The sequence below is a fragment of the Zingiber officinale genome, chromosome 4A (assembly GCF_018446385.1).
Source record: "Zingiber officinale cultivar Zhangliang chromosome 4A, Zo_v1.1, whole genome shotgun sequence".
NCBI classification, from domain to species: domain Eukaryota; kingdom Viridiplantae; phylum Streptophyta; class Magnoliopsida; order Zingiberales; family Zingiberaceae; genus Zingiber; species Zingiber officinale.
The window spans coordinates 2,814,622-2,829,088 of record NC_055992.1 but is presented as its reverse complement, the minus strand read 5'-3'; the positions used below and the strand labels follow the sequence as shown (position 1 = coordinate 2,829,088).

Below are 14,467 nucleotides of genomic sequence, written 5' to 3'. Positions count from 1 at the left end.
TGGTCCTACTCAATACACTCTAAGTGTACTAGTGTAATTATATAGTTAAGATAAACTAATACCTAATTACACTACGACCTTCCAATGGTTTGTTCCTTTCCATTATGGTCGTGAGTTACTGTTTATAATTTATAAGGTACTGATAACATGATCCTCTGTGTGTGACACCACACACCATGTTATCTACAATATAAATTAATTGAACAACTACATATATCATAAATGTAGACATTTGACCAATGTGATTCTTATTTCTAGATAAATGTTTATACCAAAAGCTAGGCTTTTAGTATACACTCTAACAATAACTAATCAGAATGCACCAACTCATCGCTCGGGTGACTAGGTTCGGGCCAATCCAGGCGTCTGGACTCAATCCGGGCGCTCGGACCTCCGAACGCTTGGATCCTTCTCGGGCGCCTAAGACCCTTTTTCAGTTATCTGATTTCCTACATAAGGTTAGTACAACTAAGTATAACTTACATAACAGAGTTAACACAAAATAAAATAGAATGATTATTAATTAGATTCTGTCATACCAAGACCAGGATCTAATCATGGTCTCAACTTAGACTTCCAAAATGACTATAAGTTGGACCAACACCTATAATCCCTTTGGGATTCGTTCTCACTGGATCACTCTCATCCAGTGACTTACCTTTACATACCATTTGAAGTTACTTGACTTGTCTCTTGATCCACCAGGTTTTCCTACTAGAATCACATATCCGGAGTTCAACCAATCATTTGGAATCGAACATCTCGACTGAATTTCAGCCAATTGTCAGGTCCTTACTGACCTAACTGGACTTCTTGCTAGAATCACACATCTAGACTTTAGCCTGGTGTCTGGTCCTCTAGACCCGTCAATTTCTACACACTCAGTAAAAGTATCAGATAAACATAACCTCTAACTTTAATCCATTTATCATTCATCAAAACTTGAGTTTGATCATTGGTGCTAACTGCATTAATAGTTCTCATGTTGGTAGTGCTAGAAAGCTCGCTTGAGCTTGTTCTTCCTTATATGTCTCTTTCGATTTAGACTACGTTGCTTTTATGACCTTCCTTCTTATTTGCCTTTTTTGGTTTCCTTTATGTTTAGATTGTAGTGCCCTTTCTTATTTCACCAATCGCAAGTCACTTTTGACTTGGATTTCGTGGTTTGATTCGGCCTCGGTTGTTGGCTATTTGGTCTTTCACACTTGTGAATGGTCTGATTCGGTTCAGCTCCTCTTTGGTTAAGTCACACTGTAGAGTCTAAGTTGCCTTAGTGTCAGCCTCGATCTTCCTTTTTGTTGGCGTGTCCCATTTGTTGCAAGTGAGTGGTACTCCATTTTTGGCGGGGAATGTGAATCTAGTCTGGATCACAATTTATATATCAACTTGGGTCTTGAGATAATACTCTATTCACCACTTCTAATAGCTGAAGTTCTCGCTAGAGAAAAGATGCGATCATGTGGTTCTGTAGCCTTCTTGATGGGTCATCAAAATAAATCTTGCAGACACGAAAATAAAAGAGAAGAAATGTACTAAGACTAGATCTTAGATTAGTAGTACGAGAGAAGAAATTAACGAGAAGTGAAAAATGACTTGAGTGGTGTTGTACCAATTGCAAACAATTACAACAAGACAAAAGATTTGTCAGAAGAGGTGATTGCATCGTCATTCAGACACAAGGCGAAAAATTAAAAACTAAAAACTAGAAAGAAAAAAAAATAGTGCTCGAATAGTGGTTGCAATAATTCAAAATGACCTTACTTTGATACCAATTGTAAAATCGAAAAAGCGCTAGAGGGGAGGTGAATAGCTTGTTTAACTTTTTAAATATTTTTCAAAAACTTGAGAGATAGCAGCAGAAATAGAAATCAAATACAACACAATACTAACACTGTTTCTTTTTTTTTTACTTAATTCACAGCCTGTGATAATACTTCAAGGCTGGCGATCGTTAATCACTTTCATTGGATAATCCACTAAGTTTTCGATAAGTACAATAATATGAAAAAGAAATATAAATAATACTAATACCGACTACAAAATGGAGTACAAACAAAACGAATTTTGAAGTAGTGCGAACATCGTTTGAGAGTAGAAAAGTAGTGTCTAGAGCTGTTGGTCGAAGACTGTTTTTATAGGGCATCAGGGGTGCCTCAAATGACCCAAAGTGTCTCTAGTGAGCCTCATTCGATCCGATACAATCGTGTGTTATCATCTTGAGATAAACTTCCTAGTCAAGTGCCTGGATTCCAAACAACCTAGGGTGCCTAGGTTCCAAGCACCTCCAAATAAACCAGGGGGCCTAGTTTCCTTCTCTAAGCGTTTGGAATTTCATCCAAGCTATTTTCTTTGACTACCTGCATCACAGAGTTATAACATAATTATAAATATAATATAAAACATGACATAATTTTGACATTATCAGGACTGTCTAATTTTGACCTTCGATTTTTCAGTGAAACTTTAGGTTGGACCGACGCTTACTGTGGAACGCGTTCTCACCTACTCCTCTCGAGAGATTTTACTTGACTTGCCAAACATCTAATCCTCCAGACCTGTTTAGACTTCTCGCTCGGCATCTAATCCTCCGACCCTATGGAGTCTCTCTCGATGTTTGGTCCTCTAGACCCATGGACTTCCTAGATGTTTGGTCCTTCAAACCTATCTAGACTTTCCGTCTGGTGTATGTACTTGATCTACCAAGACTTCTACGTAGTATCCAATCCAGCTGACCTATTAGGATTTTTCCTTGCCTAGTATGTAGTCAGCTTGACCTACTAGGATTTTTTACTTTTGCCTAATATCTACTAGAACTTTTACCTTGCCTAGTATCTAGTCAACTCAACCTATTAAAATTTTCTAGTTGAGCAACCTGCACACTTAATCAACTTGATTACATCACAATACAATTTAACTTTGAATCCTTTGCCAATATCAAAATCAGGTTTAATTATCTAGTATTTTCTGCACCAACACATATATTTGTTCATGTTTATTTGTTTAGTTAAACGAGTTGTTCAAATTTGTTTATTTAATTAATTTTGTATATATTGAATGAACATAAACAATCTCTTACTAAACTGAATATCAAATCTATTCATGAATGTTTGATTTATTTATAACCTTAATCGTTATGCAGACCGCTAGTAGCCTAAAAAAAGGGACGCAACCATTATGTAAGTTGTCTGCAGCTCTAAAAAATCGCATCAGTTATAAGTTATAACAGGTCACCAATAGCCTCAAAGGACTAACCAGTTATAGCAAATGACAATTATAAAGGATGGTGTCTTCTGAGGGAGAGGAATGAGTTTCATCTTTCAAGAATTGAAGTCTTCTCACCCTCAACGTAAGGTAACGATGACAATGTAAAAGAAGGGACCAAGGGGATAGCGTTTTATTGTTTAATTTTCTTTTACTATTGTCTTTCATCTTCAATTCTTTCTCTCTAAATTTGATTTGAGTGTCGAAGGGATTTCACTAAAGTACACCTTGTCTCCCTTTTAACCCTTTTCTCATCCTTTCATTAGTCAACATCGGAGATTTTCGCCTGAGCTCCGACCTAGCTAAAGAGCTCGGCCATGAACACGAGTTATGGCAATTGGCAACATAAATTGCAACCTACTTTACTTTATCAAAACCTATGGAACCAGTAAATCAATCTCATTAATCATTAATCATGTGTAACATTCTAGAAGCCGGAATAAACCGGCGGTAGCTAGATATATAACGCAAGCAAAGGGACAATATATAGATATATATTTTATATTTATATAAGGAGGCTACGGCAGAGGAATTCGTGGGTTGGCAAGCAAGAACAGGGGCGACTTCCTCGGAGCACTCGCACCGGAAATCTCCATCATGTCCAACTCTTCGGCCTTCATTCCGCCCGGAAGCTTCCAGTCGAAATAGAAGAGCAGGTGAGCCAGCCCGACTTCCACGGACGACAGCCCAAACGTCATGCCGGGGCATATCCTTCGCCCCGCGCCGAACGGCACAAACTCAAAGTTGAATCCCCGAAAATCGACCGAGCCGTCGGCGAATCTCTCCGGCTTGAACCTCTCGGCGTCGCCGCCCCAGTAGCGCTCGTCCCTGCCCAAAGCCCACGCGTTGATAAGCAGACGAGCCCCCGTCGGCACTCGGTATCCTACGACCTCGCACTCCTCCTTGCACACTCTGGGCAGCAACAGGGGACCCGGAGGATGAAGTCGGAGGGTCTCCTTGATCACTAATTTAAGGTAGTTGAACTTGGCGATGTCATTCTCTTCCAGCTTAGTCTTCCCTTGCATGGCCTCCCTGATCTCCTTTTGAGCTTTCTCCATCACCTCTGGGTTCTTCATTAGCTCCGACATAGCCCACTCGATCACCGTCGACGATGTCTCTGTTCCTCCGAGAAATATTTCCTGAATAATGTATACCAAATTAAGGATCGATCGATTGGTAAACTAAATTAATTAAGAGGTCTCACAACAAAACAAAATTAATTGAATAAATTAGCATATTAAATTTCAGGAACTAATTAACGTACCAATACGATGGCCTTGATGCTGGTGGATGTTATTGGAAATTCTTGGTCATCTTGGTCCTTGAGCCTCAGAAGAACATCGATGATTAGATCCTCCTCTGAAGGGCCGGCTCTCTCGGCCTGGTGCTGTGAGATGATCTCGTCGAACACCTGGTCGATCTGCCGTCGAACTCGCTGTAGCTTAAATTTCAAGCCGGTCAGGGTGTCCAAGAACTTGAGCGAGGGGAACATGTCGGCCACTGCGAAGCTGGTGACCAAACCCACCCCTTCCTTCACCAGCTGCAGGAACTTCCCCTTCTGCTGGCACTTGTCGCCGAACGCTGCTCTCAACACCAGCGCGTTCGTCATGGACATCACCATCTCGCTAAGGTTCAGAGGCGTTTGGAATTGGCCGAACGATGCGGCGTTTGCGATTTCCGCGGTGAGCTTGCGGACCGCATCCTCGCGGATCGTGGCGAAGGACTTGACGCGCCGAGAGTTGAGCAGCTCCATGGCGTAGATCTTCCTCATTTGCTTCCAGTAGCCGCCGTAGGCGGCCATGGCGACGCTGAGGCCGTCGTAGGCCAATATGTTGGCGAAGGTCAAGTCGGATGGCCGGTTGGCGAAGTTGAGGTCGTGACGCTTGATTATCTCCTCCACGGCTTCCACGGAGGAGGCGACGACTAGGTCGACCTGACCGAGCCGGAGAAGCAAGAGCGGGCCATGAACTCGGGAGAGGTGGCGGAGAGTGCGGTGGGGATTGGCACCGGCAAGGTGATGGATGTTTCCGATGAGGGGAAGCTTAGGAGGGCCCGGCGGAAGAGGTGCCAGTACCTTTTGTGCAGGCTTCCTTTGCTTCTTGATCTGCAGTAGTGTTAGGATGAAGAGGAAGAAGAGGGAGAGAGTGACGAAGAAGAAGGGAGAAAAGAGATGGGCTTCCATCTTACGTACGCAGTGGATGATGGTTGATATGATCAGTACTGCACTAATTAATTAATGTTTGTGTGGATTGATCTATCGCTCTTTCTTCCATGTATTTATAGATGTGTTTTCAGGAAATTAAGAGTGATCAGATCGTCATGATCTGTTTACTCAGTCCATTGAGGCGTTCGTTCGTCCTTTTGGGAAAATAAACAATAAAAAATCTTGCGTCCTCCACGTCTTAAAATTTTCCAAGTCAAATATTTTAAGCTTCGAATCCATAATAAAGTCAGAAAAAAGAAACAATTGGAGTTTTGTGGGAACAATTGGTCAAGTAAATCCAACTTTTAGGATGAATTTTTATACTGATCTTGATTCAGCTAATCAATAAAAAAAATAGTAAAGGTTTGAATTATGGAAGGTCACTGGAAAATGTTCTGAACTTGCATCTTTTCTAATTTCATTTCTGAACATACAGTCCTTTGTTAGCTTTTTCCATAAAATATAATTTAAAACTATTTTAGTTTAAAAATTATATGTATGAACATATTAGAAATATTATTAGTAATTTACGAATATGAGAATTAAAGGATAGAAACTCCATTCTATCCCATTTTAAGAAGATAAAATATATAAAAGCTAAATGAACATGGAAGTTCTATTACTTTCAAATACTAGAACTTATGTATACAATTGAACACTGAGATATTCTAGAATCATATTTTAGTCCAAATAGAGTCGTAATACTAATATTTATACAATCCAAATTCAGAATATTGTAACTTCTGTGAACATGAAGCTTAGAATTGACATGAATTAAAAAACAGAAAATCCCAGTAAAGTCTCATTAAGAACGTAAGGATCAATATGGTTGAAAAACGATGGCGATGGCTATAGTTTTATATTTTCTGAGTGTTTAACCTGTAAAATCTGTTAATGTACAGTTAATTCCATGGAATATAATTATATTATCTGTCTGATTATATCAAATTTCGTTAACAACGGTCCACCATGGACTACCTTAATTACTTTTCAAACACGGCTGCTATATTATTTAAAACCTGACTAATAGAATCGCTGATTCATTTTCTATTAACTTAATTTGTCTGTAGTTGCAATGCATGGAACCATGAGTGAGGTAATTAGGTCAAGTGCGAACTTTCTATTAACTTTCTTTTAACTTAACTAAAACAATTTATATAAAGTATTGTTATATTAAAAATGCATATTTTTTAAATTTAGTCAAAATCGTTTTAATATTATTTTATACAAAGTAATTTTAAAATAATAGTATTTTGTATGATGTAGCTCCAAAATTAAGTGCACTATGCGCACGATGTTGTTTTTTTATAAATTTCAAAAGAAGGAAAAAATGGTTATTTATATTTTAAATAATAATAATAAATAATTACGTTTATATTTTTATGATGTCGTATATATACTGCTGACCGTTTGGATTCTTCGATTACGGCGATTAGATCAATCAATTGAAACGTTGTTGAAATGAAACGCTCGGCGCGTCAAATTTGGAAATGGAAAATAAATTCCACGTATGACACCTAGATAACATTAAAAAAATACCCCAGCCATAACTGAGTTTGTCATGGTAAATTTATAGAATTAAACCAGGTCAATTCCGAGTGAATTTAACGGAAATATCCTTCCATATCATCTACTGTTCGATTTTTTAATTTCACTCTATAAATGACGCATGTAGGGATAGGAATCTTCTGAGTTCATTTAGTAAGAAATAAGTTTTTTTTTTTCATTCAATATTGTGATTTATGCCTTTTTATAAAGTCTTCAACCCGAGGTCACAGTAATAATCGAGCGACGATCTTAAATTTGAGATCACAATAATAATCGAGTGACGACCTTAAACATGAGATCACAACAACAGTCGAACGGCGACCTTAAACCCGAGTCCACCTCAAACCGTCAAGCGGCGACATTAAATGCGAGTCCATATCAAATCGTCGAGCGGCGATGTTAAACTCTTGTCTCCAGCAACCATCAAGCGGCGACGTTAAACCCTTATCTCTATCGAGGGTCGAGCAGTGACCTTAAACCCGAGTTTACACAGCAGTCGAGCGGCGACCTTAAACGCGTGTCTCCATCAACGGTCGAGTGGCGACCTTAAACGCATGTCTTCATCAACGATCAAACGGCGATCTTAAACTCGAATCTTCGTATATTCTGCAACAACGGTCGAGCAGCGACTTAAAAAACTCGGGTCTTCATCAACAGTCGAGCAATGACTATAAACCCTCGAGTCAGAGACTCCCGAGCCGATCAGCCGAATTTTAGGTTATATTGGAGCCACGAGCTCTAGAAGTCGAGTGAGCTTCATTGGTCTTGCACCAGCACATCGGATTTCAACCTCCCCCATTCGGCGTCGAGTGGTCTTCCCTGGTCTCGGACCAGCACACGGGTTTCCTGGTCTCCCCAGTTCGGGGTCGAGCAGTCTTCAAAAGCTCAGTAAGCGGGCAAGCGTCGATGAATAGCCGACCGTGAACCCGGGCTACTCAAAAGCTCGAAGTCTTCAAAATATAGTGAATGTTCGTCGTTATTCTTTAAAATACTCCCAGGGTAGAGCGGGAGATCGCAAAATCATAGACTTTGAGTACTAGAGGGGTCGGTCGGTTGATAGAATAATTATGAATGAGGCCACGAACTCTTGCAAATAATCAAAAAGAGTTAAAAAACATACAAGAAGGTAAAGCTCATTCAAACGAACGAGCATGCATTTATACTTTAAAAATTTTGCATCTTACAGGAATGCTTAACCTCACTCAGGAACGCTCGACCTCACTCAAGATAGTCCAAGGTATCGTCAGGAAGAGCGGCAGTGAGCTTGTCCCAGTTGATGACATTACTGGTCAGAGTGATCGGCAGGTGGCCTCCCTCGCGTAGCTGATTGATCGTCCCGTCGATCGCCAAATCGAATAGGCGAAGGGCCCGGTCGGTGACTTTGTCGTAGAATGTATCTGAGTGGATGTAGGCTTGCTTCATAGAATTAAACCTACTCGCCTCGGCATCCTGATAAATCCTCAAAGCCACATGGGAGCCCTCTAGTTCGTCCTTGGCAGTGGACAACTCCTTATCTTTATCAGCAAGCTGGCCTCGAAGAGTAGCCTCCTCAACTGACCGACTGTGTCGATCAGCGACTAGGAAGTCCTCAGCTTCCTTAAGCTTTTGGGCGAGGGCCCGGACCTCTTTATTCTTCTCATCGAGGTCGACGATGGCCCAGTTCTTCCGCGGGTTGGCCGACTCAATCTTATTATCAAAAGTGGCGACCTATTTATTGAGACGCTCCAGCATAGTGACCTACCCGACGCTCTTGGCCAATTCGGCCTCAAGCAATTTGTCGCTCTTCTCCAGAGTGGCTCGCAGCTTGGTCACCTCGGCATCTGTTGTTTCCTGAGCATAGGAGGATTGGTCGCTCGACGCCTTCAGCTTCTTAACCTCCTCCTCCAAAAAGGTGAGCCTCTGACACATAGCCAGACTCTCTACCCAATAATGCAGTCAAGTGAGGAAAGGTAAGCGCCGATCAGCAATAAAGTAGGAGAGTACACTAAAGGGAACACTTACCCCAGTGGACATCTGGGTATGGCTATCCGCGAGCGCCCTTGAGGGTATCATCGCCGCGCGGGCTCGAGCGTCCTCCCAGGTCTTCGCGAGTAGCCCTTGGATGTGAATTTGATGCTTGAGGGCTCATAACTCGGCGCTCGACTCATGATAGTCTTCGGTCGGTAGGTGGAGGATCGCCGTGATATGACGCTGGCCGTTCGGGGCCGATTGTGCCGATGTCGCTCGACCAGACGGTCGGGAGGTGGACGCCGGACGGATGCCGAACTTTTTTACCTTCGAGGGCTTCGAAGGTGGTGGCATAAAGGGTACTGGCAGTGCGACGAGAGTCCCCTGTGGCAGCTCGGCTTGAGAAGGCGTTCGATCAGATGATGTGGCTAGCGCAATCTCTGGGAGGGGAGTAGGGGTCGAAGTCTCGACCCGCTCGGCAGACCGCGCACCTGAGGTAGCGGAGCGCGATGAGGGCTCTGCTCGGCACCTCTTGCGCCTGTTCAGTGGTACGTCGGAGGAGGCCGAGCCCGACGGCTCCTCAACCGGGATGATCGGACGCTGCTCGGATGGAGGTTGTGAGCCCATGTCCGCTTCTCCGCTGGGCGAATGGTCGGCCTCGCCTCCACTCACCAGGATGGGCGTCACGTCACTCTCATCCTGGGGCTCTTAATGTAAGCTGAATGGTTGCAGGCCGTGGCTCGCCAGTTCTTCAACAGCTGTCGTATTGATCGTGGTGTCCTTGAGCTTCACACTGTCGGCCATATGTGCTGGCATCATGACTTCGGCTGCAAAAGAGAAGGAGAAATCAGTTAGCATCAAAGGAAGAATTAAAGGAGCTTCATACCTAGGTTGGTCGGCAGCCGGGTGCGGATCGAGCTTAAGCCGAAGATATAAATGACGTCTTCCAATAGCAACTTGTGGATGCCATACTTCTGACCAGCCAACATTGAAGCTGCGTTTAGGTAGTCCGATTAGCTCTTGTAGCTCTTCAGGGGAGGCTGAGGCGCCGGCGCCACTTCAAGCTGCTAGTGGGTCGGGAAGTTTGACCGCTCGAGAAGGTGCATGAAGAAAAAATATTCTTTCCAGTGCTTGTTGGAGGTTGACATCTTGTCGAAGAAAACTAGACCGACTCGAGACTGGAAGAGGAAAGTCCCCGGATCGAACAGTTTGGGATAGTAAAAATAGTGGAAGACCCGGGGAGTAAAGGGGATGTCGTGCAGATGAAACAAAATAACAACACCGTACAACAGCCGGAAGGAGTTTGGCACAAGTTGGGGAAGGGAAATGCAAAAATATTTACAAACTGCGGGAATAAAGGGATGAAGGGGAAACTGTAGACCGACGATGTGTTGGAGTGTATACTGAAAGCCTAAGCTTTGTAAACATTCATTATGAATAAAGAATCACATTTGGTCAAATTGTCTACATTTGTTTGTAGTTGTTTATTTAATTTATATTGTAGATAACATAGTATGTGGTGTCACATGCAGAAGATGATGTTATCAGTACCTTATAAATTATAAACAGTAGCTCACGACCAAAATGGAAAGGAACAAATCATTAGAAGGTCGTAGTGTAATTAGGTATTAGTTTATTTTGACTATATAATTACACTAGTACACTCAGAGTGTATTGAGTAGGACCATTTGAGGTCGTTTCTTTTATACTGACTTTATAAAGGAACAAATACCTCGGTTATTATGGAAGTGTGTGCTCTTAATCCTAATATAATAACAAGCACATATATTTGATATTTATTTCTTTAATTTATCAATGGGTGAGATTTAGTTCGATGAATCAATAAGCCCGATAAGTTGGGAAATGGTATCACTTATAGTGTGTGTTGTTGATTATAGAAGGAAACTGTGTCCTAGAGATACTAGGTTGATAATGTCCTCAAGAGTAGCTCATAAGGATTGTCATGTTAAATCCTGCAGGTGGACCTAGTCCGACATGACAATAAGGTTGAGTGGTACTACTTTTGGACTTAGATATTAATTAAATGAGTTGTCAGTAACTCACTTAATTAGTGGACATTCGATATCTTAAACACAGGGAGACTAACACACTCATAATAAGAAGGAGCCCAAAAATGTAATTTGGGATTGGTACGGTAGTTCAATAATAGTTCTCTAGTGGAATGAATTATTATTGATAAAATTAAGTTGTGTGTTCGAAATGAACATGCTTAATTTTATCGGAGACCAAAACCAATTCCTCCTCTCGATCCCTATCGTAGCCTCTTATTTATAGAGTACTATACCCACCTAAACCCACCTTCTATACCCACCTAAAGGGGGCGGCCAAGCTAGCTTGGGAACCAAGCTAGGGCCGGCCTAATCTTGGGTGGCCGACCCTAGCTTGAACCCAAGCTAGTGGGGGCCGGCCAAATTAAATTAAAAAAGAATTTTAATTTTAATTTTTATTATGTGGAAGAAATAATTTATTAAAGAGAATTAAATTAAAATATCTCTCTTGTAAAAGATCTACAAAAGATTAAAGAAAGAGATTAGATCTCTTTCCTTATTTGTAGATTGGTGAGATATTTTATTTTCTCTTTAAAATTATCCACATGTTGATAAAATTAAAATTATAGAAATTTCTTTTTATCAACCATGAAGAGATTTTTAAAGAGAAATTTTAATTTTAAAATTTCTGGAAACATATTAGGAAGTTTTAATTGTTGATTAAAACTGGTCTAATTTATCTCTTTTGATGTGGCCGGCCATTAGAGATTAATTGGGAAAATTTTATTTTATTTTTCTCAATTAAATCATGTCAAAGGAATTAAGGAAATTTTATTGTAATTAAATTTCCTAATTTGCCTAGGGCAAGAAATATAAAAGAAGGGGTGAGGGTGCCTTCATGAGATACAACCTCTATTAATTCTCTCCCTCTTTTATTCCTTGGAGTGGCCGGCCATCCTCTTCCCCTCTCCCTCTTTGTGGTGGCCGAAACTCTCAAAGGCTTGGAGCTCTTGTGGCGGCCGGATACTACTTGGAGAAGAAGAAGAAGAAGAAGGAGAGAAAGCTAGCATCTCTTGGAGCTTGGTTGGTGTTTTGTTCTTCATCCTTGGTTAAGCTTTTTGTGGCCGAACCTAGCTAGGAGGAGAAGAAGGTGGTTGGTGGTTTCTCATCTCGGAAGATCGTTGCCCACACAACATCCGAGGTTAGAAGAGGAATACGGTAGAAGATCAAGAGGTCTTTCTAGAAGGTATAACTAGTAGTTTTTCCTTTTCCGCATCATAATAGTTATTTATGGAAATAATACCAAATACAAGAGGCTTACGTTCTAGTATTTCGAATATGTTTTTCGAAGTTGTGTTCTTTTGTTTTATTTTTTTCCTTGTGATTTGATTGTTTTTTTCGGTTAACCTAAAGTTATTTTAGGAAATTAAATATTAGATTTCTATAAAAGGTTTTGTCTAGTCGGTGGTGGTTGCTCCCATATCCAAGAAGGCCATGTGTCTTGCCACGTCAGTACTGGGAACCAATTATGGAAATTAATATTTAATGGAATTAATAACTTAAGGCGATTTGTGTCGAGCGTGTTAAGTTTCGCAGGAGACCCAAGTCAAAACCTAAAAGAACGAATAGATTAAGTTTTGGATCAAACGTGTTAAGTTCCGTAGGCGATCCAAAATTTAATTTAAAAGAACACATGGTAGTTAGGAAAAGGTTCAGACCTTTGTACAAAATTTTTGTACAGTGGAACCTCTAGATTTTCCGAGTAGAAACCTACAATTGGTATCAGAGCTAGGGTTTTGCCTCTGTGTATTTGGTATTAGGTTAATTATGCACATGTCATACATAATTTAGGCAGGTTAATAGTAGGATGTGCTAACTTTGTGGATGCAGGATCCAACTATTATGCCTTTTAGTTATTATGTGTGTGATTGGACCCTTGGACATGTCAAGGGCATTTATATGTGTGTGCATGATTGTATTTAAATACAGCAGGAGCTGTATTTAGTTTTATTAGGATTTTATTTTTGATCTAGATACATGTACATTCCTTTTATGGAATATAGGATCAAAATGTAAAATTCTATTTATGTCGCGGATCGAATCTTGCAACGCTTGGAACCTTCTAAGGACCAGAGGCGCAGCGGAACTAGGAGCAAGATGGATGCGACAGCTAGACCCGGTGGCGGTGGCCAAATATGGCAGCAGCTTGGGATGACAACACACGGAGGACAACTAGAGATAAAAGCCATAATAGTTGAAAATTAGATTTTCTATTTATTGCTTTTATATTGTGCTTTGTGTGCATGTTAGTATACATGACCAGTAGGCTAGCATAGTTAAAATTCCTCGTTTATAAATAACTAAGTGGGAGAGGGATTTTAAATAAATCCCATGGTCTCCATTACTGGTTTGTAAGTGATGCCAACAAGCTTGCGCGTTGGCTCTGAGTGCCTTCCTCCATAACGGATGAGCTTGTTTGTGGATCACTAGAACAGACTTCCATTTTTGGATGACTATAGGAAGTTAATTAAGAGCGTGTGATCTTCCCCAACGGAAGAGGCATAATCTTATTAATGGACTTAGTGTCAAGTAATGGTATACACTTAGACACATCTAATAGTATCCTCCCATGAGTCACTGCTATTATTTGTGTGACCAAAAGACACCAACTATTAATTTTATTTGTCAAAAAGTTAGGTTGACAAGATAATAAAATTAATGGGTTAAAACCCTCCTTTTACAAATGATGAATTTGTATACGCCCACACTAACGTGACATACAAAATTCACGGTGTTTTGAGGTGTTGGTTAATTTAAAATAGTATTGTTTAAGGAATCAATATTATTCTAAATTTAGTGTTCTGACCAAAAGTTATTTGTGATTCTTAGGATGACTTTCAACCCACTGTCCATCATACTTCAACAGATTAGACTTACTGGACCTAATTACATAGATTGGAAAAGGAACCTGGACATTGTTCTTACTGCTGAAAGCTATAAATTTGTACTGACTGAGCCTTGTCCTGAAGCACCTACTGCCTATGATATTATGAACAATCTCAAGGAACTCTTTGGTCATCAGGATAGACAAGAAGCCATGAGAAAGATAATGACAGCCACCATGCAAGAGAGTACTCCTGTGAGGGATCATATCCTAAAGATGATGGCTTATCTGAACGAGATACAGATCCTTGGAGGAGAAATTGATGGGGAAACCCAGATCGATATGATCCTCCAAACACTACCTAGAAGTTTTGAGCAATTCCGCCTGAATTACAATATGAATAAAAGGGTATATTCATTGGCGGAACTACTGACAGAACTTCAGGCAGCAGAAGGATTATTTCGTCACAATGCTCAAATTTACTATGCTGAAAATGGTTCTACTTCTAAGCCGAGAGGAAAGAAGAAGAAGAAACAAGTCGGTTCAGCAAAGAAAGTGAATAAGTCTCAGAGTATGGGATTTAAAGCTGGAGTGAAGAAGCCGAAGGGCAAGTGC

At 40.8% G+C, this 14,467-nt stretch overlaps 1 protein-coding gene across 1 annotated transcript; it reads right to left on the bottom strand.

The window, feature by feature from the left end:
• Nucleotides 1-3,644: 3,644 nt before the first annotated feature.
• On the bottom strand, nt 3,645-5,506 carry LOC121973058 (alpha-humulene 10-hydroxylase-like). The gene is made up of 2 exons (XM_042524656.1): nt 4,526-5,506; nt 3,645-4,400 (listed from the first exon to the last, which is right to left on the bottom strand). The coding sequence occupies exons 1-2, from the start codon at nt 5,441-5,443 to the stop codon at nt 3,780-3,782; spliced, it is 1,539 nt and encodes a 512-aa protein (XP_042380590.1). The 5' UTR covers nt 5,444-5,506; the 3' UTR covers nt 3,645-3,779.
• Nucleotides 5,507-14,467: the final 8,961 nt, after the last annotated feature.